General features: G+C 40.7%; 1 protein-coding gene across 2 annotated transcripts in view; it reads right to left on the reverse strand.

The window, feature by feature from the left end:
* Positions 1-25,610, reverse strand: part of TMEM131L (transmembrane 131 like) — a 148,552-nt gene that overhangs the window by 35,935 nt on the left and 87,007 nt on the right. For both annotated transcript variants that reach the window (XR_014142806.1, XM_081811756.1), the window contains exons 7-12: positions 25,012-25,122; positions 4,328-4,405; positions 3,981-4,134; positions 2,624-2,682; positions 2,199-2,307; positions 409-502 (exon numbers count right to left, since the gene is read on the reverse strand). Coding sequence is in view for 1 of the 2 variants with exons in the window: in XM_081811756.1 (XP_081667882.1) it covers positions 409-502; positions 2,199-2,307; positions 2,624-2,682; positions 3,981-4,134; positions 4,328-4,405; positions 25,012-25,122 (605 nt within the window). In the remaining variant the exon portion in view is untranslated. The remainder of the gene's footprint in view (positions 1-408; positions 503-2,198; positions 2,308-2,623; positions 2,683-3,980; positions 4,135-4,327; positions 4,406-25,011; positions 25,123-25,610) is intronic.

Genomic DNA, 25,610 nt, shown 5'->3' on the forward strand with positions numbered 1-25,610 from the left:
TCATAAAACGTCAAAGAATGAAGGTTAGTAGTGCTAGGAAACAAGCTTCGAGAGTGCCTTCTTCAACCTTCATGCCCACAAGGGGAGCATCTGAAGGCCAGAGGGGAAGGGACCAGGCCAACTCACGGAAGCCGCCAGGGCAAAGCCAGGACCCAAAGCCACGTCCTCTTCCTTTTCCCACACCCAGCTCGGCTCCCTGGCCCAGGACCTGCACCGCTAACTGAACCATCCCGTTTCCTCTCCCCTGGTCTGCCGTCAGCCCTCCCACTGCTTGTTAGCTGTGTTAATGTATGGAAGGCAAGTCCTGAGAGAGAGAATCATACACATCTTATCAGTAATATTTTTAAATCATTGCGAGATGAAAACAAACGAACATACGATTAAGGGAAAGTGGAATCATTACCCTACCCTTGAACCACAGGAGAGGAGAGACATGCTTTTAGTGTTGAAGTGTTTTTTATTTTCTTCGTGTCCTCTTTAATCCCATTGTCACATGATGTAGCTGTTTTGAGACACAAAGAAATAAATGTGAACAAAAACAAGATCTATGTTTTATTTATAACTTTCTAATTACTTCGCTTTTCAGCCTCCATTAAAACAGTGCATTGGATATCAATGGTAAAATCCTTTCTCAAACACTCCTATCTTTTTCTCTGCTGGCTTGTTGCCAATCATCTAGAACACGGTGTCTGCCACCCACCCCTACATCCACCCCTTTTTTAAACCAACCTCTCACTTCTTCTTTTGGGGGAAAAAAAAAGAGAGAGAGAGAGAGAGTGAATGCTTTGTGGCTTCTCTTTACAAAGATCTGCATTCACCATAAATAAAGTCTTTAGTTCCGCCAGGGATGACAAAAGTGAAAAACGATGCTCAGCTGGGTGGGGTGAAGCATGTGGAGACATGAGCAAGAAAGGAAGACAACCAAAATAGCAAGAAGGAGCTTCACAGTGAAAGTAGGAATGAAGTCCAAAACATTGTGAATTATCAAAACAACACTTTCAAGCTTTCCTTGAGCTAGGTTGTAATATTAAGACACTGGTATTGAATTCTTAACTCTGATACTAACACTCAAGTCTTTTTTTGGGGGGGGGGTGGATTTTATTTATTTACTTGAGAGAGAAAGAGGAGAACGCGGGCGGGCGTGTGCGTGAACGAGGGAGGGGCAGAGGGAGAGGGAGAAGCAGACTCTGTGCTGAGCAGGGAGCCTGACTCAGGGCTTGACCTGAGCTGAAAGCAGATGCTTACCCAACTGAGCCACCCAGGCTCCCCTAAGTCTTTTTTTTTTTCTTAAGCTACATATATGGCTCCAAAAAAATATTCAAACACTAACAAAAATGTGAAAATAAAGTCTACCATTCACCCCTGAGTTCCCACTCATCTTAGAGGAAACAACTGTTAGCAGATTCTTATGCATCCATCCAGTGTTCTGTACGTAGACAAGTACATAGACCCCCCTTAAAAAACACGACACGCACAATTCACCAGCCTCCTATCGATGGACGTTGACACTGCTTTGCTGTCACCAACAGTGTACATTTCTGTAGGTACAGTTGTGCATACATACATGAGTATATCTGCAGATGGTTCCTTGATGTAGAAGGATCAAAGAGCATCTATGTGCATTTTAAATTTTCTTAGATTGTCAATTTTCCCTCCAAAGAAGCCTGCATTGGTTTATACTCTTGTCAAAAATATCTGTTTTTTCCCCCTAATCATTACCAACACAGAATATTAACAATGTTTTCATTTTATTGATCTAAGTAATAAATTATATCTCACTTGCTGCTTTAATTAATATTTTTTGAAATATAAGTGAGGCAGGGCATGTTTTCGTATGTTTAAGACCATCTGCATTTCTTTACAGGACTCTACCATAAATAAATAAGAACCCAAAGTGAGGACTGGGTTTATACTCACTAGATCTGCATCGCATTCTGCACCAAGAAACACAACTGGGGCAGTTAAGCTTTAAATGCAAACTCCTACACATGTGGCAGAATAAAAGTGACATCAACAATCTTATTCTTTCCATGATTCTCTCTCTTAGAACTATTAAGGCTGCAGTATTATAATCAAATTCATTTACTTCTGAAAACCTTACTTATTACTCTGTAGTTCTAAGTCATTTCATAGAAAGAATGGTCATAACTAGATAATGAAAATAAAAAGACAATCTCCGATATTTTTAAAATCTATACCTTTGCAAGTGAAAGAGGCGATTTTTGTAAAGTTTGTCGTGGAAGTAGGTAGGAGGACTGGTTCAAACTGCAGGGACAGAGCATCTCTCTGTGAGAAATGATGTACGTCCTACAAAAAAAACTCCATATTACTATCCTCAGCTGGGTGAATGTTTATCCAATTTGAATCAACTCTGTTAAAAGAACTAAATGGCTCAGACTGGCATACAAGTAACTGCTCAGCATATGTCTCTATAACAATATGAAGGGGGTGCTGACAACCTTCATCCTAATACGGGTTCAAGCAAGGGAAAATGGGTATAAATTAAAGCAGAAGAGAACTGAGACAACTGTTTCTGTATCTGTTCCTGAAAAATCCTCATGCTCTGCAATTAAACACACACTTGTCAGCTTAAAATTTACTTTATGTAAGCATTTACAATTACCTGTATCCAAATAAGGCTGTTTCCTGAATGTAATATATAAATATTTACTGCCGAATCATCTGTCCAAAAAAATCAGAGCAATGAGATTAAAACAAAGAGCCATCTCATTCTCACACCTTAATATAGTAGTTAAAATACCATATTACACATTTCTATAGAAAATGTGACTCGTTTTTCAACACTACAATTGAAACAGGGAACTATTTTCTGTTGGGTATTTTAAGTCACAAGAAAAAAGATCCATACAAAAAGACTGACCTACCAATATAGGATCTCTAAATGAAGATGAACTACCAGTGGTGAAATTCTGAGTTTAGGGCCATACTATAACTCCTGTGGATGAAACTAACCAATTGGACAGCTTTAAATAAAGCTATGTCCTCCTGTTGATTAGACAGTCCCTCATTTCCTTATTTAGATGATCATATTTGAGGAAAAACAAAACCCTGGGATCTCAAAGCACAGCCTTCCTTTTAACCTTCACCAAAAGTGCTCCCCATGGGACAGGGGTCTTCTCTACATTGTTGTCTACCTGGCCATTCTGAGATGGAAAGTAAATGAGGCTTGACCAACAATTAAGACTCCCAAATAAAATTATGTTTTGCTAACAATTCTTTCTCTAGATACGTATATATGTGTTTATATGTGTGTGTGTGCATGTGTGTATGTGTATACATATACATACAAGTACACACACACATATATATATATACATATACATAATATACAAATATACCAGCACAGTCTTGCTAACCAATGGATAATAGCAAATGTCTACGTTATAAATGTCATGGACTATATAATATGTGTTGCCTACCAAAGTTCTTAGAAACTTAAACTGATGAACTAGGTAATTTCTGGTACACGGGACACACATTTTCAAAGACAAAATTCATAGAAATGAACACTAAAATTCACACTATCCTCACTTGCCAGGCATCCAGGAACAACCAGCACCCAATCAACTATTAAAAGTACACATCAGCATGATTTAACTGAGCTTCTGCAAATCAGTAACAATGGAACAAGAAACAGGAGACTTAAAATACTCTGTGAATATTTATATTAGATTCTTGTGCCTGTTTAACTTGTTTACTATCTCCAGAATGCCAAGAAAAATTATTCCCAAGGTGACTCAGAATGGTTTGCAGTTGCCACTTAATTTACTCCAAAATAATACAGTCTTACTAGCAGTTGCAGATTGAGAACCAGTTACTGTTTCAATCTTTTAATAATGAAAGCAAAGGCTCTTTGTCTTGCATTGCGTATATGATAGAATCTACAAGTAAATGCTGTAAGAATGATGATGCAGGTTAATCAAAATATATAATAAAAATTTTAAAAGATTCCACCTTACCTGAGGTCCCAGATTTATCTGTAGCTACATAAATAATAGAAAGATGATCTAACAAATCTTGTGTGTTTTCTTCAAATTCTTTTGAGGAGTTTTCCATGGTCACAATTATGCTCATTTGTAGCCGTAAAACATCATCAGATTCCATATAACAACTCTGAGATTGGAGGGATGGAAAAAAAGGAAAAACTCAAAAAAAAAAAAAAATCATCCAAACTTGGTGATTTCAAATTTAGGAAAAGAAAAGCAAGGACATGTGTATTTCTGAAAGCAGAATATGTCATTTTATTTTTGATTCCAAGCCAAGAGGCAGGAAAGGAAGGATAAAAACAGTGAATTTTTTAGTATACCTTTAATTGCTGACACACTTTATTATGTAAACTGCATTCCAGTTGCACTTGCAAGAGGCTAGTATTAGTGGTTTCTTCCTAAAAGAAGAAAAAAGGGGGGGAAACACTTACAAGAGGCAAAAAGTTCAATCTCATATTCGTAGTAAACTATCATTTATTCAGGACATTCATTCATTCATTCATTTAATAAATATTTGAGCATCTGCTAAATGATGGGTATTATTCTGGTAGCTGGAAATAAACATGAGTAAGACAGAAAACTGTCACTGAGCTTACATTCTAATGGAAATCATAAACTCTCCCTTGGGCAACATGAAAATTCCTATTATGGCAGTAAGGAGATAAATATGTTCTAAATATACACAGGAACACTGTAGTTTGGCATTTCTTATACTTTCTGAACATTCTGTTTCAACATAGGAGTCTTTCATTTCAAAGTAGGTTCACCCAGTAATAGCCAATTAACTGTTCTTATGTCTGCCTTCCATTAGTAGAATGACGTTAGAAGTGGTGACAAAACACTCAGAGGGGTCTAAAATTCCACTGGCCATCATGATCATTTTTGATATGTGAAAGAGCTATGGACGGAAGAGACCAAAGTAAATGAAAAGAATGCAGAATTTCGTCAAATTCAAAGATCTTAACAGCCATACGGGATGATAAGTGGCATATCTTTAAGAGGAGGAAATGCAAACCCCAACCCAGGAATGTAGCCGTGTGGGTGGGAGGGTGGGGGCTGCATACAGTGAAGGCACAGAGCAGTCAGGTAGTGAGGCATGTAAATCCAAACAACCTAAACTGTGAGGGCTCCTTTTTTGTTCAGTCTGATGTGTCTGGCATAGTGATTATAAAATAAAAAAAGGCACTCGGCTTGGCAGCCACAGTCAGGACACCAGGAAATCTCAGTACAGTAAGGGGCATTCCCCAAATCCTTGGCTGACTTAATTGTGGGTAAGCATTTATTCACTCCAGGAAGATTTAGTATTAAGTAGAGCCACCACAATGGTGTTTAATTTGTTAGATTTATTAAGAATTACCTAAGTATATTATGTTAAAAAACCACATTTTTAACTACTGCAATTTTCATTCAGCAAATAAAGTACCAAAATTGGGGCACCTGGGTGGCTCCGTCAGTTAAGCAACTGCCTTCGGCTCAGGTCATGATCCTGGAGTCCCAGGATCGAGTCCCCCATTGGGCTCCCTACTCACTGGGGAGTCTGCTTCTCCCTCTGACCCTCCCCTGTCTCGTGCTCTCCCTCTCTCTATCTCTCTCTCTCTCAAATAAATAAATAAAATCTTAAAAAAAAAAAAAAGAAATTCTAAGAAAAATAAAAATAAAAAAATAAAGTACCAATACTGGAATCCAATATAATGCATTTTAAAATGCAGTAAAGAGGGCGCCTGGGTGGCTCAGTTGGTTAAGCAACTGCCTTCGGCTCAGGTCATGATCCTGGAGTCCTGGGATCGAGTCCCGCATCGGGCTCCCTGCTCAGCGGGGAGTCTGCTTCTCCCTCTGATCCTCCCCCCTCTCATGCTTTATCTCATTCTCTCTCTCTCAAATAAATAAATAAAATCTTTAAAAAAAATAAAAATAAAAATAAAAATAAAATGCAGTAAAGATAGTTAAGGAGTTTAGCCAAGCTTGTAAATGGGACCAAATACTAACCAAAAGCTCTTTTAAAAAGTAATTGCTAGTATCTGCTAGACTTAAACAGAACAATACCGTTTGTAAACTGAACCTAAAATCTTAAGGAAGGACTGCATTTCTGAATTTGTCTTTTTGTAAACGAGTCCCACCATCAAAGACATAAAAAGAAAAAAGCCCACTACTCTCTGAAATTGCTTTACCCAAAGTTATAAATGACCGCCTCATATCCCAATCCAATAGACACTTTTCATCTTGCCCAAGTCTTTGGCCAGTTTAACCCCATTATCCACTTGTGCTTCTCTTGGTTCTTCTCCTTCCTCTTTGGCGCCTCCTTTGTGGCTCTTCCCCCTCTCCTCTCAAGATGTTAGAGTTACTCCGGATTCTGTCTTTTGCCCTCTTCAGTCTCTCTCTCCAGGCAAGCTCTGTGACACACTGAAGCTGCCTGCACTTCTCTCTCCAGCTCAGACCTCTCCACACACCTATGTCCAACCGATGGCCGGGCATCCTCCTGAATGCTCACACTCGCCAAGACAGCTACCCTTGCTGTGCGTGTCGTCGTGGCACCATTATTCATACAGTTATTTATGACAGAAACCTGCAAACCAACTTCACTCCACCTCCTCACTTACCCTTCTCACACAAACCCATAACCAAGTTATACTGACCCTACCTCCTCAGTACCCTTGAATCCATTCACTTCTCTTCATTCCCAATACCCTGGAGATCAGAGGTCAGCAGACTATGCCCATGGGCCAAATCCAGCCCACTGCCTGTGTTTGTAAATAAAGTTTTATTGGAACCCCGCTATGTTCATTCTTTTGTGTATTGTCTATGGCTGCTTTCATGCTACAGCTGCAGAGATGAGTACTTGCAACAGAGACAGCATGGCCTGCAAAGCCAAAATTTACTCTCTAGGCCTTTACAGAAGAAGTTCAGGGACGCTTGTCCTCGTGGAAGGGAGGAGGAGAGGGAGGGAGGAGATAGGTAGGCTAGTCTCCCTGTGTCCACCTCTGCCCTCTCCATTCTGGTCTCCACAATGCATCAAAAGTGAGTTTACAAATGTGCAAATCAGGTGACACCATTATCTGCTCAAAACCCTTCAAAGACCAAATCCTTTACTGTAGCTTCAAAACTCAGGCACCTGCCCAGTCTCTACCTCCTTATTTATGCTCCAGCCTCACTGGTCTGCTTTCTGCTCTGTTTTGCCTTCAACCTCTGAATGTATTCTTCTGCTGTGAACTCACATTCCCATATCCAGCCTTCCTCTACCTAACTAAACCTTCATGTGCAGCTCAAACAACCCCTTCACCAAGGATTTCCCTGACATCACAGCTGGGGTAACTGCCCATTACTTACACCCACCGCACCTTTTCCCTGACCTTCCTGAACACTCCTCATTATAATGTAACAACCTGTTCAAGGTCTGTCTTCCCCAGAAGATTGTAAGCACCTTGTTTGATGCTTTTACCACAATGTCTACCACTTAATTCAATATGTAGTTAGTGAATGAAGAGAAGTGGGCACACAGCCACAGATGCTTGCTTGAAAAAGGCAAGCTTGAAACAGGCAAGAAACTAAAAATAATAAACAATAGCTATAAAATAAAAGAATATACCAGAACCCGTCATTTGACATGTACTTCTGACCTAAAACTTCAAAAAAAAAAAAAAGTTTAAAGAAAAACCCATATCAACACATTTTCAACATACGCATTTATAATAGTTATGTTTTTTGAAAATTTACAGTAATTTAATTATAGGCCTTAACCTCACATGGTAATTATCTTACCTAAAATATTTCTTCAAATGTTGAAATGTTATAAGTTCAAAATTATGATTTTTGGACACAATTAAACAATCCAATTTGCACAGTGATCTGATATAATATAAAGCCCAGTATTTGGTCATTCTTGATAAGTTTCTAGATGAATTTATAATTTACCATTTTAAGTAAGATTCCTCTCTTAGCTGGAAGCGTAACAAAAATAAACTACCAAACTCTCATTTGTTGTAGAACATTTCAGAGTCCCACAAGGGGGAGTCCCAGCACCTCCAAACTGTCCTTGAAGAAGGTCAATTTTTCTAGAAGAGCAATTTAAACGTCCATGTCTTTATCAAAAGAACAAAACTATTGTAATCTTAAGAAAGTAAACTATAACCAAACCATGAGCCACCTGTGGCAAACACACACACACACACACACACACACACACACACACACGCGGATTAAATTCTCTCTGAAAGGGACCCAGCTGAACACATTTGTTATGACGGTGGGACATCCCCTTATCCAAGAGTGTGCCTGGGCAGATTATAAAAGGAAAACGGAAACGTACTTCTCTACTTTTCAAACCCCCCAAATCACTTTAACAAATTAGTTCATGAATTTTACAGCTAAAAAATAAAATAATTTCTTGGTAATTACCACATAAAGTATATGGTATATGGTTCTTGTAGAAACTGGGGGGAAATGTGGTTTGTTGGGGTTAAATGACTTATCAAAGGTCCTAAGGTTGGCTAGTGGAAACCAGAAAAAAAAAATCTGCAGGTCTTTTAACACAGGTCAGTACTTTTTCTAAGTAAATCAGAACAGACCAAGTCTACTTCTCCTAAATTTAAAAGCTGGAAAGTTCTTCACCATGGAAACACGTATTAGAAAACCCTACCAGGAGATAATGCAATAATAGTCCAGAAAATGGCAGTGTTAAAAACCCCCTTTTGTAACAGCTTATATTCTCATGGTTTTGTGTTATGGCTCTAGTTAACTGGATCTAAGAGAGAAGAAATCACCTAGTTCTCTTCTTGCTAAGAAACTGGTGTTTGTGCAGCAGGCCCCGGGCAGAGTGTGATTTGGGGGGGCGGGGATCGTGTACAAGTAAAGAGGGAAGAAAATGATAGACTTCAAGTCCTGCCCTCTTAGAGGACTTCTCCTAACAAGAATAAACCAACATCTTAACAAAAGCATATGAGAATCTATAATATAGTGACTATCAGAGGCCTTGAAATCATGGCGTTCATAGTAATGACCACACACAGAAACCTTGCATTTAAGGAATGGTTAAGGAATATATAAAAGAATTATAGATAAATTCCAATACTAGGTCTTACTTTTCTCCCCTTCCACAATTTGGAACGCTAAATGTTAAAGGTTCTTATCCAGGTAAGTGTCTTACACCAGCATGCGTGTCCGCAGGAACCCAGAGCCGGTATAAGCCACGTGACCGGTCCAGACGGTGGCCCACATAGACAGTGCTAGGTATACAGTCTATAGAGCAAATGAGCTTGCATAAAACAGGCCCTCTCTTGGGTCCCTTCCCCACAGCGGCCATGCTCTATGACCAAACTCCTAATTTAGTGTTTTCTGCACAACAGATGGGCTCAGCGGAGTTATTAGTCAGCACCATAGAGCTGCCTTCACCCTTCACCAGCCACGGGGCTTCAGCCCTCCCCACAACCACTGCCTTGCTAATCCTCAGATACTTAACCACTGGAACAAAATTCACCTAACATTGCCCGACCCCTCGCTGAAATATCTGTAAAAACCGAGGAAATGGCTGGAATTCGTTTTTCTGTTTTAAGGGAAGAGGGGATTAATGTACACGTCTTGCTTTTCCTCTAAGCACCTCTATTTTAGAGAAGGCTTTGCCGTTAATTCAATTCGAGATGAGACTCCAGCCACAAAGCCTTAGGGACATCCCCTACCCTGCCTATGACTCAGTTTCCTCTTAGATAACGCAGAGTTAGTGAGTTCGCAGCTATGTTATGAGCCCTAAATGAGATACACAGGACACAGCACAGGGCACAGAGCAGACCTTCCAAAGGGAGTGTTACTGTCCTTTCTTGTTCATTCACAGTTAATGCATTAAATGAGTAAAATTCTACAACAAATAACTTAAATGCTTCTGGGAAGCATTTTTCCCACATCAAAGTTGTAAGAGGGGAAACTCCTCTTCCACACTCCTTTGGTTTCTAAGAGAAGTGGGTGGTTGTTGTTGTTTTTTCTTAAACACTTCAAGTTCTTTTTGTCTTACTTCACATTTGGTTCAGAACCCCAAAAAAAAGAAGAGCTATTTGTTGCCCACCACCTTCCACCCTCCTGAAATGTGCCAGAGACCCTGAAAGACAGACAAAAAAAGCAATGTGGAGAACAAGTGAACACTTAGATCCTGAGACTTTTCGTTGGACCAAGTGACAGTGGCCTGTATTGTGCAACACTCTGGCTTTTGCACTTGGGGAGCTGGCTTTTAACTGTTCCGAGCTGGGCTGGCAGTTTCAGGACAGCCTTGTGGGATTTTCACCTTGGTAGGTCATGCAGCATATGGTGACTTGATCCAAAGGCAAGCAGCTATTTTTAGACAATTGGATGCTGCTGGGCCTTAAGCAAATGGCTAGTGGGTCCTGAAGGCCTGGCTCAGGCCTTGACCCTGGGCCCAGGCTTGGCAAAAGTTTGGGCTTTGTGATGCAGGTGGTGGTAGCTTGACCTTGAGCAATGTGGGCATAGCTTTTATCTAAATAGGTGTAGCCATGGAGAAAATCAGCCATGGCTGTGGAGAAAAGGATGACGCAGTGGGAAAGAGTATGGTGGTTCCTCAAAAAAATCAAACATGGAATTACTGAATGATCCGTAATTCCACTTCTAGGTATATACCCAAAAGTGATAGGAGGGATTTGAACAGATATTTGTACACCCAAATCCATAACAGCATTACATGCAGTAGTCAAAAGCAGAAACAACCCAAAATCCATCCATGGATGAATGAATAAACAAAACATGGTGTATCCATGCAATGGAATGTTATTTAGTCTTAAAAGAGAAGTTGTGACACATATACTAGAACATGGATGAACCCTGAAAACATTACAAGAGAGTGAAATATGCCAGACACGAAAGGACAAATATTCTGTGATTCCACTTATATGAGGGGGCCTAGAATAGTCAAATTCATAGAGACAGAAGGCAGAATAATGGTCATGGGGGACTGAGAGGAGAGGTTAATGGGGCGTTGCTAGGTAGTGGGTATAAGAGTTTCAGCTGGGGAAGATGAGAAAGTTCTAGAATGGATGGTGGTGATGATTGCACAACAATGTGAATGTACTTCATGTCACTCAACTGCACACATAAAATGGTAGTTTATGGTGTATATACTTTACCACTAGAAAAGGAAAGGGAAGGGGAGAAGGAAAAAGGCAAAGGAAAAGATGTCCTAGTCAGGGCTCCCCTCACAACAGAGAGAGCTTCCAGAGCTGGACCATCTGCTTTTATAGCCAGATCTTGAAGAAACTGTTGGGTCCAATTCCATACAGGCAGTACAGACAGGTTGCTCCGAAATCTGTACCTTTTTTACGCATTATCTTCATGGATAAGAGTTGGAACTATGAAAGAATCTAGTTTAAATTCATGTGGGCTGGTCCACAGACTCAAAAGTTCCTCCCCAACTCACTGGCTCTAGATTTATTAATCATCTAAATGCTAACCACTGCTTTAGATGCTCAAGATCCCAAATGACAGATACACAGATGGCAGATTTTATAAAGAAGCAATAAGTGTATAAGATAGAAGATATGCTCCCATCTTGAGTTGAAGCAGAGAAGCCATTTGCCAGAATTACTGCATGCACAAAGAAGGCAGCCACTAAGGCCGAAACAATCCGGTTCACTATGGACATCAAAGAGGTGCTAGAAGGTTAGGGAAACATGCGTTAGTTTTCCTATCAGAGCAAGATGAACAGAAAACAAAACAAAAAAGGCAGGTTGATGGACCAGGAGGAAGAGAGGGCTCACCTTAAGAGAAAGACTAACCTCTTAGAGAGCAACTAGACAAAACTTGAATGAGAAAACGAGACCTCAGAGGTCCAGCTCGACAGACATACAGAGAGACAGAAGATAGCCTGGTAGCTAACTGAAATGAGGGAGACAGATCTTTGTGCTTATTGGAGCTTTAAAAAAAATGGAATGAAAGAAGAAAAGCAAGACCTCAGCAGACAGGATTGTTTGCCCCGAAAAAACCAGGCTTTTGTTAGAGGAGTTAGGGAGAAACACACTTCTAAAGCCAGGTGCGGAATCCACAGTAACAGCAACTGAGGACTTAGACAGCTATCCCCAGGACTACTACATAAGACCTGGGCAGGTTCAGGGGTACAGGGGACAGGAAGATCAGAGCAGAATGCTCAGAGCATATAAGGGAGAGACACAGTTACTGCCCATGCCCGGGGGCAACATGTTTGAGAAGCTTACAGAAGTAGGACTCAGTCTAAGAGAAGGCACAGCAAGAAGAGGAAACCCATTCAAGGGGAACCAGGCAAGACTATCGAGACAGACTGACCCCAGGCCTGATTTAGATGTTGGTGTGATAGAAGAGCATCTCCTGTGGAAGACTCTCCAACACAGGGAAGAGAGGATCTGTTTGAACAATAGATGCTTTCAGCAGACCCAGAACTTAATTGATTTTAATCTCTCTTCCTTTAGGAGAACTCACAAGAAAATATCTAAAGGAACATCTAGAGGAAAAAAATACATATATATATAATCTAGACTAAAAAGAACAAGAAAAAAAAAAAAAAAAAAGGACTGAACCAATTCCAGAAAACAGTAGCAGCCTTACAGATGTTAGAGAAAGAAAAAGACTAACAAAAAAGCTGGTTACATGGCTAGAAACTCAACTGAGCCTTCCTGAGAGGAAGAGGGGCCAGGAGAAGCCAAGCATATCCTGGAGGCATGGCCCACAACTGCAGAGAAAGAGGGGCACACTCACAACCTGGGGGAGACAGCGAGTGGCTCACCACCAACGTGCTAGCCCCACCAGGCCCTCAGCTTCCCAAAGGTCAGCAGCAGCTCCCCTCCAAGAATCTGCTGAGAACAATGCTCCACTTGAAACAGGTAGGGCTAAATGGGAAAAGCCTTCTCTAAGTAGGTTCCAGAAGCCTAAGTGAATCTACCGTAAGAGGCCATGGAAACCAGTGTGTGCACAGATCCCAGTGCCCCTGCCCAGGCACTGAGGCTGCTCCATCCTCAACAGGGTGTCCACACCATTCAGCACAGGAGTGCCAGAAACAAGGGTTCTGTGCAAGGAAGGAGAACAAAGACACACCTGTGACCGGGCTGCCACCATTGCCAAGTGCTCACTTGGAGGGAAGACCAGAGCACCACAGGGGCTACCTCCCGAGAGAAGCTGGTCTGTACAAGTGGCGCTTCCCCAAGCCCCCGATGTTCCAGGGCAGCCTCCTGACAGGCAATCTCTCCCCGCTGAGTTTAAACGCAAAGGTCTTGGAATCAGAACAACTGGCATAAACTAAAGCCAAAGCCAAGGTGATGCTCTCCACCCTCCATCCCTCTTTTTGGAAAAATGAAGTGCTGGGGATAATTCTGCTTAGAATTAGTCCCTTGAGGGCTGGGATGGGAGGCACGTTTTCCAAGTCCGGTGGTTGGAAGGTTGATAACTGATATTCTTGTGTGTCTTAAGATCCTAGACTCAAGAGAGGCTCAAGAGAGACTTGATACTTTTTTTTTAAGATTATGTTTTTATTTTTAAGTAATCTCTATACCCAGCATGGGCCTCGAACTCACAATCCCAAGATCAAGAGTCGCATGTTCTACCAACTGAGCCAGCCAGGCGCCCCAAGCAACTTACTATTAAGCCAGTGTAACTTGGGGAAGCCTCATGCACTCTACTGAGAGCGAGCCCTGGCCATAGCTGCTGAAGGCTCCCCAGCTCACACAGGCATGGACAACCTCTCGGGCTAAGACCAAAAAAATAAGAAATTGGGGAGGGCTTCAAATTCTTTTAATGTTAACTCACAAGCCAAGATAATTTGATATGGGACTATAGCCTTGAACTTTCACATCTTGACAGAGGACTGAATCTCTGAATTTAAAAATTGTCTAAGAGTTTCACAATAGGAGAAGGTTTATATTCATAACTTTTTTTTTTTTAAAGATTTTACTTATTTATTTGAGAGAGAGAATGAGAGAGAGAGAAAGCACATGAGAGGGGGGAGGGTCAGAGGGAGAAGCAGACTCCCTGACAAGCAGGGAGCCTGATGCGGGACTCGATCCAGGGACTCCAACATCATGACCTGAGCCGAAGGCAGTTGCGCAACCAACTGAGCCACCCAGGCGCCCCCATGACTTTTTTAAGTGATGAATACATTTTAGTTAGGTGCCAGGTACTAGTTCTAAGCACTTTACAAGCATGAATTTAGTCAACAGCTACAGCAATCCTACAAAGTAGTGCTATTATTATTTATTTCATAGATAAATTGAGACACAAAGACATTAGGTAATTTGGCTAAGGTCACTCAGAGGTGACCAAGATTTTTACCCAGGTGGTCTGGTTTTAGAATTCACCTTCTTATTCACTACACTATATATCTCTATGATGGGGCATACTTATATGGCTGGTATTTTTTTATTGGAGTATCTTAACTCTGTTATTTGATCCCACTGCAAAAACTCTGATAAGCTGTATTGAATATCATACTTGAAAAGAATTTGGAATGGAAAACAGATGAGGACATGAACTTTCAACTTTGACTGCAGTGTGCCTTTGGAACAGATTATTAATGAATTATTCTAATCTATCTCAGAGCTTTCTAGGGGCAAACTCAACAATGCTCCCCAACAGTCTGTGGAGGATCAAAGAAATGGGGGTTTGGTTCCAGTGGGAGGAGGAGCAGACTAAGGAAAGTGGGAGCACGGTTGTCAGGAGTCTGCTGGTCTCCTTGCCAGAGGAAGGGGGAACCCAATCTTGATAACAGGCAAGCCCAATGGGTCACAGGTATAAAAACTGAGGAATGTTATAAGGAAAGAATTCTCTGTCCTTTTGTCCCAAGTCTTCCTCTCCCCTTGGAGGTAGAGGGGGTTGCCTCTCAGTGGGCAACAGAACGTGATGCTGCGCTGTAGACAGCACGGAGAAGGGTAGGGGCTCACAGAGGAGCTGGTTTCTTTCCTCTCTACTCTCAAGAGGGGTGTCTGTCCTTCAGACTCAAACCCCCCTTCTGATGGGCCACCCCATGATCTACCCAAGGGAACAGGGAGTTAGGAACCGGCTCTCTGACTTCAGCTGATACACAAGAATGTGGCTTATCAGCAATATGACAGTGGCATTTTGGTTCCCTGACTCCTCATTTTTTTTATTTTTAAAGTATTATCCACGCCCAGCACGGAGCCCAATGCGGGGCTTGAACTCACGACCCTGAGATCGAGACCTCAGCTGAAATCAAAAGTTGGACACTTAACTGACTGAATCACCCAGGCACCACCCCAACTCCTGATTCTTAAACGACCACTAGTTTAGAACCAGGAATACAAGAATTATTTATTGGGCATCTTCAAATACCCCAACAAAAGTTTCTAGAATATTCTAACATAATGAATGTTTGAAAGAAGTCAAAAAAGATTCATGTCTCATTAGTTCATAAATAGTTGAGATTATAGTTTCTTCCTTTGAAGATCATTTATTCAATTATCAAGCATTTATTTCAGCATCTTATATGGCCAGACTGTACTAGGTAATAAGAAAACAAATACTGGCTAAGACAGGATTCCCGCTCTTGAGGAGTTTATAATCTTGGCAAAGGAAAATACACATTTAAAAACAAAAACTTTTGAATACTGTTATTTACTATGCTAGGGATCTCTTGGGGTTTTCTGTAAGGAGCTAGTCAATTCTCCTGGGAGGCAGAAAAGAAATAAGGTAAGCACTCAGTTAAAGAATGGGCCAGGTAACTGCTCACTAAGAACACTGTTCTCTCCTGCCAAGAGAGCAGAGATTTTAGAGAAGCAACAGGGGGAAGACAGAGGGGAGGGGACTACGTGCTCTGTAGAACAGAAGGGAGACACCCACCCTCACACATCTAGGCATTTCTCTCTCCAGTCTTTCCCATGCTTCCTTCCTTTCTTTCTTCCACTCACCAGCCCCCTATTCTCCACTTCCCACGGTCCCATCCCCTTGAATCATCCTCATTGGAATGAGATGAAAAAGAAAAAAATGTATAAATTAAGCAATCTCCTTGCTTTTTTTTTTTTTTCGATTTCCTTGCTTCTAAAAGCCATATTCATTCATGCAAATGTTCCTCACTCTGCTTCCTATATGTACTATTTTCTATAGCACTGTATTCATTATTGATATACTAGTAGTCTTTGGTCCTTCTCTTAATGTCCCGCATTAATTTAAAAAATGCACACATCACTTATGAAGATTCTTTTTTCAAAAAATAAAAATTAAAAAATAAAAGCCATATTCAGAGGCAGGTATGTCGACAAAAATTAAGTAATGGCACATATTTACCTAACATATAGTAATACTTTTCCAGAGTCTGACACTCTATCATTTTTATGTTAAAAAAAATCAAACTTTTATCATGCAAAGAAATGGTATTAAATACATTATTGATTACACATGGATTTGTAGGAATTCTCAACTATCACATTCAGAAAATCTGTTTCTTCCATTTAACTAATTACAGAAGCCCATCAAGAAAATAGGAGAGCTACAGAGGTTAAAGAATATTTCCCTGTTCTCTATCTTCCATCTCCAATTCCTAGATCAGACTCTTGTAACTTATTTGTTAGTGAGAAATGTGCTGCTTTCTCTTCTGTCGAATTGTGATTGAAAAAACTTTCCTTGGTCCCCTCCCTATACTGATTTTACAGCTTCCCTTTCAGATTGCCACACTTAATTGACAAGGATCAGCACCTCAGGAGGCAAGAAGCAGGAAAGCACCCCGGGGCACCTTCCCCCAGCCTGGCAGGCACGAGGCTCCAGGCAGCCCTTGCCCAACACCTGTCCCTGACATCACCACTCCAAAAGCGAGGGCTGTGCCAATGTGAAAAGGTTAGGAACTAACTCCTGGCCTGAAATGCATTAGATATCACACAGCACATGAGAGAATCTCTCCTTCACACCCTCCAGCCACACTAGACTGTGGTGGCGAAGGGGAACCCTCATCATGTGCATGCACACTCAGAAAATACACTGAGAGCAGATGACAAAATATTAGTCCTGGTTCTCGTTGCCAAGAGTGACTGTGGTCTTGGGGCTTATGTCTAATTTTTCACTCCTCTGGTTTCCCACGTTATCTAATGATTACATTGCAATTGTTTATAGCCACAATCTCACTTTTAGATAATTTGGTAATATGATACCACATTAGGACACACACACACACACACACCTTGGTGTGTCATGAGCTCTCTTCTCACTTCAAAACTTCTCTGGGTTTCCCACTTTGACTCATCATTTTATTTTTAACAATAAACATTATTTTACAATGATTCTAACAACAATAACTTAAGTTCTTATAAATCTCTGAGACAAGCCTACTGCGACAGTGAGACTCTATGCCAGATTGAGACAATGCCAGTTTCAAATATTGTTTGAATTATGCCCAAATAAACCACTGAAACACTCCTCAAATCTCAATGGTTTAGAAATAAAATAGCACTGTAAAAAACATTAAAAAATAAAAACTTTCACTTTTAACAAGCCTAACACAACGATATTTGTGTATTCTATCCCACCATATATTTTACAGTTACAATCATCAAGTATAGTCTAGCTTATATTCTACTATTCACTTGTCAGATGAGGCATCATAATTACCACTTGGAAGAACTACTTAATAGTCTACCATACTGATATAATCAAATTCATCAAATCCTTTTTCTACTGTTGAGCCTTTAAGCTGTTTCTATTGTTTTATTGCCATTATAAAAATGCAGCAAAAAAACACATTTTATTTGCTATTTGTCTTTTGTGGACCATGAATTACTAAGTCAACAGATATGAGAGTCATCACAACATTTCCTATATATGGGGAAAATCCTACAGCAGACTGAGCTGCCCTACCGATCCCAGCTCTGCTCTCAGCCTCCACCAAGTAACGTAAACTCTGAGTCCCTTCTGCAATTTCTAAAATAAGAATATTACTACTTGCCCTGGTAGTAAATCTGGTGAAGGTCAACGTGGCTGATGTGGTGCAAAGGTGAAGTCATACAAATCTTACATGGAACAACAGGTAGATATGCTATTTGGGGATCACAGCTCAGATGTCCACTGACTCACCTATCTATTAAAAACTCCAGGGGCCCTCAGTGTACTAAACACTAAAGTGATGTTGAGATTATAAAAATGAAAAGGAAACAGGCCCTGTCCAAGACAGCCTCGTGAAAGAGCATGGGAGGGAGACAACACAGGACCCCAAATGTTCAAGCAGGGGCCTGAACCAAGTGCCATGGGGCCCAGAGCACAGACTCACCTGGAACCCTGGGGAGGCTGCAGAGGAGATGATACCTGAACTGGATCTCAAAGGATGGAATGAGAAGGATCGTGAGAGTCAGAGGGGGTTGAAAGCTTGTGAAGGTAAGGCAGTATGTAAGAAGGGATGGCATGTTCCGACAGTGAGCAGTTTGGGAGGCCAGAGTGGAGAAGAGAGTGGTGGGACATCTGAGGCTGTCGAGGAAGCTGGAGCAGGTGCTGAGGCCCTCCTATGCCAAGCTACGGGAGCCGGCTAGTACAGAGACCAGGGAAGCAGTGAGCGGCGTTATTTTGGAGGATGTCAGAACAGCCGTGTGACACATGGACTGGAGCGGAGAATGACCAGAATCAGCCAAGGGCCAAATAATGACAAGACTACAACAAAAGCAGAGGAACCTCAGACTCTCACTCGGACCCACTCTAACAGTGACTTCTCGCCTGCTAGGAACCCTTCCTTCTTTTGCCCTTCCAAAGGGCGAAACAAATGAAAAAGAAGGGCCAGATGAAAAGGTTTAAAAAGTAAAAAGCAATGTCAAGTCTGCATGTTCCCCTACTTTCTTCCTAAGAGCAGACACACACATGCAGCACACAGACAGAAACCTATGCCCTCCTCCCCACTGAACTCAGCGGCCGCTACAACACACCGGGCCAGCAAGAATCTAGAGAGAAGACGAATCACACACACACACTTCTGTTTCCAGCAGAAGAGAGTGAGCCATTTCATCCGATTCAACTGAGCAGTGCAAAAGTCAGATACCAACAGGTAAAAGACACAAACAAAAAGGACCAAAATGAGCCTATACTGCCAAAAAAAAAAAAAAGAGATAACAATTGTTCACTGGCACCCTAGTTTATTCCATGAGATAGACACATTTTTTGTTATTACAAGAAACAAACTGGTATCTTAAACTTAGGATATTCATATTAGAAGGGCAGAAGCAGGGGTGCCCGGGTGGCGCAGTCGGTTAAGTGTCCAACTTGGTTTCAGCTCAGGTCATGATCTCAGGGTCGTGGAACTGAGCCCAGCACTGGGCTCCATGCTCAGAGTGGAGTCTGCTTGTGGATTCTCTCTCTCCCTCTGCCCCTCCCCACTGTACTGTGTCACTCTCTCTAAAATAAATAAATCTTCAAAAAAAAAAAAAAGAGGGCAGAAGCAGTTATGATCTATATGACATTACACATATGAACACTGTTTTTCCCCTACTAGTAGAGAGAAGATCAAATAAAATGGACTTACTCTGTTTGACTACTTTTCCTAAACATACGCTCTTTTAGAAAAGGAGGCTAAAATACCAAATAATGCCCTTTTCAGAGTACTTTAATAAAGTTATAGTCTGGAGGTTAAGTTCTGTATGTTTTACAGATGCTCATTTAATGCTTCCAACAAAAGACAGTGTGGCCCAGGCCTGGAAACACACAGACAGAGGTATAAAATTGGCTTTTTGATCTCATACAAGTAATTAATTTTTCCTCCAGCCTGTATCCCCAAAATAAATCCATAATTTTTGAGCATTATTTAAACTTGACTTTTGTCATAGCTGTCTGAATCTTATTTACTTATTAATAAATAAATAAATAAATGCTGGGCATGGAGCCTAATGTGGGGCTTGAACTCACAACCATAAGACCTGAGCTGAAACCAAGAGTTGGACACTTAACTGACTGAGCCACGCAGGTGCCCCAGCTACCTGAATCTTTTAATAGTTTAGGGGAGAGTAACACCAACTACGGCCACAGTATATTCACATGAGGTAATCTGCAGTAAGTTGCAAGGATATGTGAGCTAAGGTGTTCTGATTCCATAAAATTTCTAGTTGCTACCTCAGGAAGCAATTTTAAGGAAGTGTGAGGAAAGAGCAGTGACAACCCCCTGTATCTGAAAAACTCAATACAGCTAGCTGATCCCCAGTGGAAAGAGCTCCCCGTCTTCCATCAACATTCACTTCTTCATATACATATAAAAAGTTTGTAAGAATGTGGAGAAAAGGGAACCCTAGTGCACTGTTGGTGGGAATGTAAACTGGTGCGGCCACTATGGAAACAATACAACCGTTCCCCAAAATATTAAAAATAGAACTACCCTATGATCCAGCAATTCCACTTCTGGGTATTTATCCAAAGGAAATGAAAACACTAACTTGGAAAAATATCTGCACTTTCATGTTCACTGTAGCATTTTACTTTAAGTAGGCTCCATGCCCAGTGTGGAGCGCAACACAGGGTTTGAACTCATGACCCTGAGCTTAAGACCTGAGCTGAGATCAAGAGTTGGATGCTTAACCGACTGAGCCACCAGGCGCCCCTAGCATTTTTTTTTTTTTTTTTGTAATAGCCAAGACAGGGAAACAACCTAAGTGTCCATCAATGGATGAATGAATAAGAAAATGTGATATGTATATACAATGGGATATTATTCAGTCATAAAAAGGAAGGAAATCCTGCCATTTGCAACAACATGGATGGACCCTGAGAGCATTATACTAAGTGAAGTAAGACAGAGAAAAACAAATATAATATGATCTCATCACTTATATGTGGACTCTAGGGAAAAAATACACACACACATACACACACACAACTGAACTCAGAACAGATCCGTGATTGCCAGAGGTGAGAAATGTAGGGGGAGCAGAATGGGTGAAAGTGGTCAAAAGGTACAAACTCCCAATTATAAAAGAAATAAGTCCTGGAGTTGTAATGCACAGCATGGAGGGAAAAATAGTTTATACTCATGCAACTTAACCTAACTCCCAATTATAAAAGAAATAAGTCCTGGAGTTGTAATGCACAGCATGGAGGGAAAAAATAGTTTATACTCATGCAACTTAACCTAAAGGTTCCAGAATGCTCCCTAGGTAGCCCTAGCTCTCCCTTAATGACCTATTTATATACGTTTTTCTAGCAATCTCTCTAAAGCCTCCTTGAAACTATGTACATTTTTGTACTTTATAATCTTACTTGGTTAGAATTTTTCTGTTTATCCCTGGATGTACAAAATGTACAAAAATGACTTTCATGCAGTCATGCCAATGCCTACTAATTGAGCACCTACAATGTGTCAGTCAACAAAGATCTCTGCCCTGCAGAGCAGAGGTTCTAAATGAGGGACAGGAATAAACAGCTTTCATTATTCGTACTTAGCTCCCCAAGCTCTCTAGCCACCCTGGTACATGACCAAAACCTAGTTCTGCTTCCTTACATCTGAGTTACAGTGGAGACAACTGAATCAAGTGTTTCGGCCATATGCACGTCACAATGCTGTACAAAGGTACACATCTGTCTTTTGTTGTTTCCGACTTAATTTCTCATGATAGAATTGTGTTGGGTTTGCAACAGCAAAATATCTGATGTCTTCCGTGATCCTCCTGACAACTCAGGATGTTGATAACTCAAATTTCTTTCACGTTTTGAAACAGTAGCTTATGGCCACATTAAAAATGCCATTTCAGGGGCGCCTGGGTAGCTCAGTCGTTAAGCGTCTGCCTTTGGCTCAGATCATGATCCCAGGGTCCTGGGATCGAGCCCCGCATCAGGCTCCCTGCTCCTCGGGAAGCCTGCTTCTCCCTCTCCCACTCCCCCTGCTTGCGTTCCCCCTCTCGCTGTGTCTCTGTCTGTCAAGCACATAAATAAAAAAAAACTTAAAAAAAAAATGCCATTTCATTTATGTCTCCTCAAGGCAGCACCAGAAGCACACTTTCTGATCCATACTCCTAGCTTTACAAAATACTTCTGCTGTTTTTCCTCCTCTGATCAGCATTTCTATAGCTTGGAAGAATCAAGCAGCATCTGCACATTTTGGACCCTTCACCTTTTAGACACTTTATATTCAGGAATCCTTGGGTGAATCCTTGGGGGCATGTCTTTGTCTCCTGTTAACTATGTTTGAGCCAGGTAATTTTTTTAATACTCAGTTAAACTGAAATCCAACTCTATTTAGGCCTAGATGCAACATAAACCTGAACGTATAAGCAGGCTGTACATTTTACTCACACAAAAAAAATCTAAAAATTATTTGGCCCTATTATTGTTTGAGTGAGAATTCTTTTAAATGGTTATTATCACCTTAGTCTCAGTTTTCTTACGATTCAATGGACTCACATAAAACGATTGTATTTCTTCTCTCAACTTCAAATTATATTCCTAAACACAATAAAGTTATTTCTCTTCATGTGGAGCTAAGGAGGTAAGTGAAAGCAAAGTTGATGACATCCTAATTTCTGCTAAACCTTCTGAATCTCCAGCATTCTAGCAGATCTACCTTCCAGCTCTAAACTGAACCAGAGGTGATTTTATGAGTACCTTCCAGACCCTTTATTCCCTTTTGAAGGAAGCTGAACTCAACCACTCACCCAAATGATGGGTTCTCAACCAAAAAACAGAAAGAAGAAAACAAGACAGATAGAACATCAAAATGAAGACATTTCTTTCTGAGGAAGGTTACCTGGCAATTTTATACCCACTTAAAACACCACACAAACACATATATGTATGCAGTTTCAGTGCAGAAATATTATAGTCAGAATTTTTTCTGAGGAATGCCATAATGATTTCTTTAGTCTAATGTTGCAGGGTTTGTTTTTAGATATAGTAAGCCTTGAAAAATACAGTTTCCTTTTCTTCTGAATCACAGTAAAAATGGAAGATTAAAATAGTTGCCTTTTAAGAGATATTTTTGATATTCAGATCTTCAAAATACTGGTTTCTAACAAAAGATCAGCCCCCAAATTTGAGTCTTATCTACAAACTCTGAAATGTAGCGCATATTATCACATCATAAGTGTGGTCCAATCTGCATTTGGGGGACAGAGACTTTTGAAAGGGCCAGAGTAGATACTGGCAGGTCTGTTATGGGGCCACCAGAGTGGCCTGGGAGAGAGATGATGACAGCCTGGATGCAGGAAAGGGCAGCGGGCGTCATGGCCGGCAGACAAGATCTGCCAGGCAGCGTGTTAACATGCAAGCTCTCTTCACATCAAGGTCTCCAGCAGACCTCAGAGAGGCCCGCATGGTCACTGCCTCTCTCCCTTAATGCCCCGTACCCTTCCTTCAATTAACCCCTGTTAGCTAAGGTATCTGAACACCTGTCTCTGTTTCAATACTTTTATCACCACTAATATGGAATCTGGCATTCAAAGCTTCCAGTCTCAGTAACCAGAGAAACCTGGCCATTCTCAGCCGCCCCCTTTGCTGAAGGACGGCCCTGAGATAAGGCTAAAAATGTTCAGCAGGAAAAACCTATGCTATCAGCAGATGCAAGTTACATTTACTCCATCCCTTTCAACCCCTTACAAAAACACAAGTCAGATCATGCCATTCTTATGCTTAAACCCTTCAAGACATCCCCACTGGTTTTAGGATTTAAACCAAATCCAAACTTGCCAACCGTAAGAAATCATCCTTAAAATCCTGGGAAGGGGGGGTTATATAATTTTATAAAAATAAAAATAATACTAAAAATCCCCAAGAATTATCTAAAATGATGACAAATCTCCCAGACATGACATTACAGGTAAATTAGTTTTGCTTGTCTTCCCACTGGTATGTAAGCTCCAGGAAGATGGAAATGCTAAACCAGTGCATGCCCATAGCAGAGGCTCAATAAGACTATTCAATGAAGGAAAGCCCCAGGTACTACTGTGACCCACACAAAGTTCTAAGCAATGTTCTTTATTCACTAATCAGAAAGAAAAGGGTAGATAAGGTGGCAAAGTTCATCATACATTGGTTCAAGAGTTTTCTCAATTTCCAAAGTTATCCATAGTCGCCAGGAAGTAAGTCAAAGAAAAAAAATGATCAAACCCCACATGCTATTAATGAAATGCATATTGAAAGAACATTAAGGTATCATTACACGTGACGCTTGAACAACACAGGCTGAACTGTATAGCTCCACTGTTATGCAAATTTTGTTTCGATAGAGTACAGTGCTATAAACGGATTTTCTGTTCCTTATGATTTTAATAACGTTTTCTCTAGCTTACTTTATTCTAAGAATACAGTATGTAATACCTACAACACAGAATACATGTTAATCAGCTTTATGTTATCTGTAGGGCTTCTGGCCAGCAGTAGGCTATTAGTAGTTAAGTTTCTAGGGAGTCAAAAGTCATACACAGATTTTGAACTGCGTAGGGGGTGGGCCCCCTTAGCCCCTGCACTGTTCAGGGTCGACTGGATACACATTCTAAAACACCAAAAACGTTTCTTTCCACTAAGCCACACTCAGGAGAGACTGGAAGCAGGGAGAGGGGAAGATAGTAAGACATTCCTGAAAAAATATCATTACTGGTGACCATGGAGGTTCTGTCTTCCTAAAAAGCAACCTGGAAAGATTTAACAAGCTCTACAAAATGGTTCATACTCTTTAACTACAGAATCTCTCTTTACAAAACATACCTCAAGGAAATAGGTAAGCCAAAAAGGAAATAAAGAAACTTATAAAATATGTACATGGCCTAATGGCAATAATAATGAAAAACTGGAAACATTTCAAATGATCAAAAACAAGATTAAGCCAACTATGAGAAAGCAACACCACAGACCATACAGCCTTTCACAAGATGCACACGGATTCCACTGATCCTTCACATACATGTATTATTTCTATATAGATCAGGATTTTTTTCAAAAAAGCAGAAAATAATAAAATTCCAATTCTGAAACCTGGTGAGTTTAACATCTCTAACAATCCTATATAAAAAGGGCTGCAAAAGATACATCAATTTAGAGGACTACAAAGTGTGGTGTTTACCAGAATTCAAAATAAATCTACTATTAAAATTACCTGTGTTTGTGAAAGCTGAATGCTCTGGACCTGTGGAAGCAGAAAGTAAGCATTTGGTAGCTGCTTTGCAGACCCTTCTGTAGAGATTCTTCGAGTGCCAATTCCAGATACCTTCAGGAAAAAAAGAGTTAATTATTCCCCTATTCGTTTTGAAACATATTTGTCATGATGTTAAAATACCTTTCCAAAGGAAATCTGTATTCACCACCTTGGTCTTTAAGACCCTATTCATCCAATTATTACATATATATTTTTGTCTACAAAAGAAAGCAACAAAAGGTGCTATATTTAAGCTGAATGTTCCTCACTGTAGCAAATCTTTTCAGAAATAAACAATTTTTCTGATATGGGACCAAGTGTTCAATGGAAACCAGTAGGAAATAACCACAAAAATTATAGACCTTGGCTTGATGCCACATCCTATTAAAGATGTCACAGATACCACTTAAGATGTACCTCTGAAACAAATAATACATGATATGTTTAAAAAAAAAAAAAAAGGACAGTAGGAAGGGAAAAATGAAGGGGGGGAATAGGAGGGGGAGGCGAACTGTGAGAGACTGTGGACTCTGAGGAACAAACTGAGGGTTCTAGAAGGT

This window comes from Leptonychotes weddellii, chromosome 2 (assembly GCF_054177405.1).
Source record: "Leptonychotes weddellii isolate Sample4059 chromosome 2, ASM5417740v2, whole genome shotgun sequence".
Classification (NCBI taxonomy): Eukaryota; Metazoa; Chordata; class Mammalia; order Carnivora; family Phocidae; genus Leptonychotes; species Leptonychotes weddellii.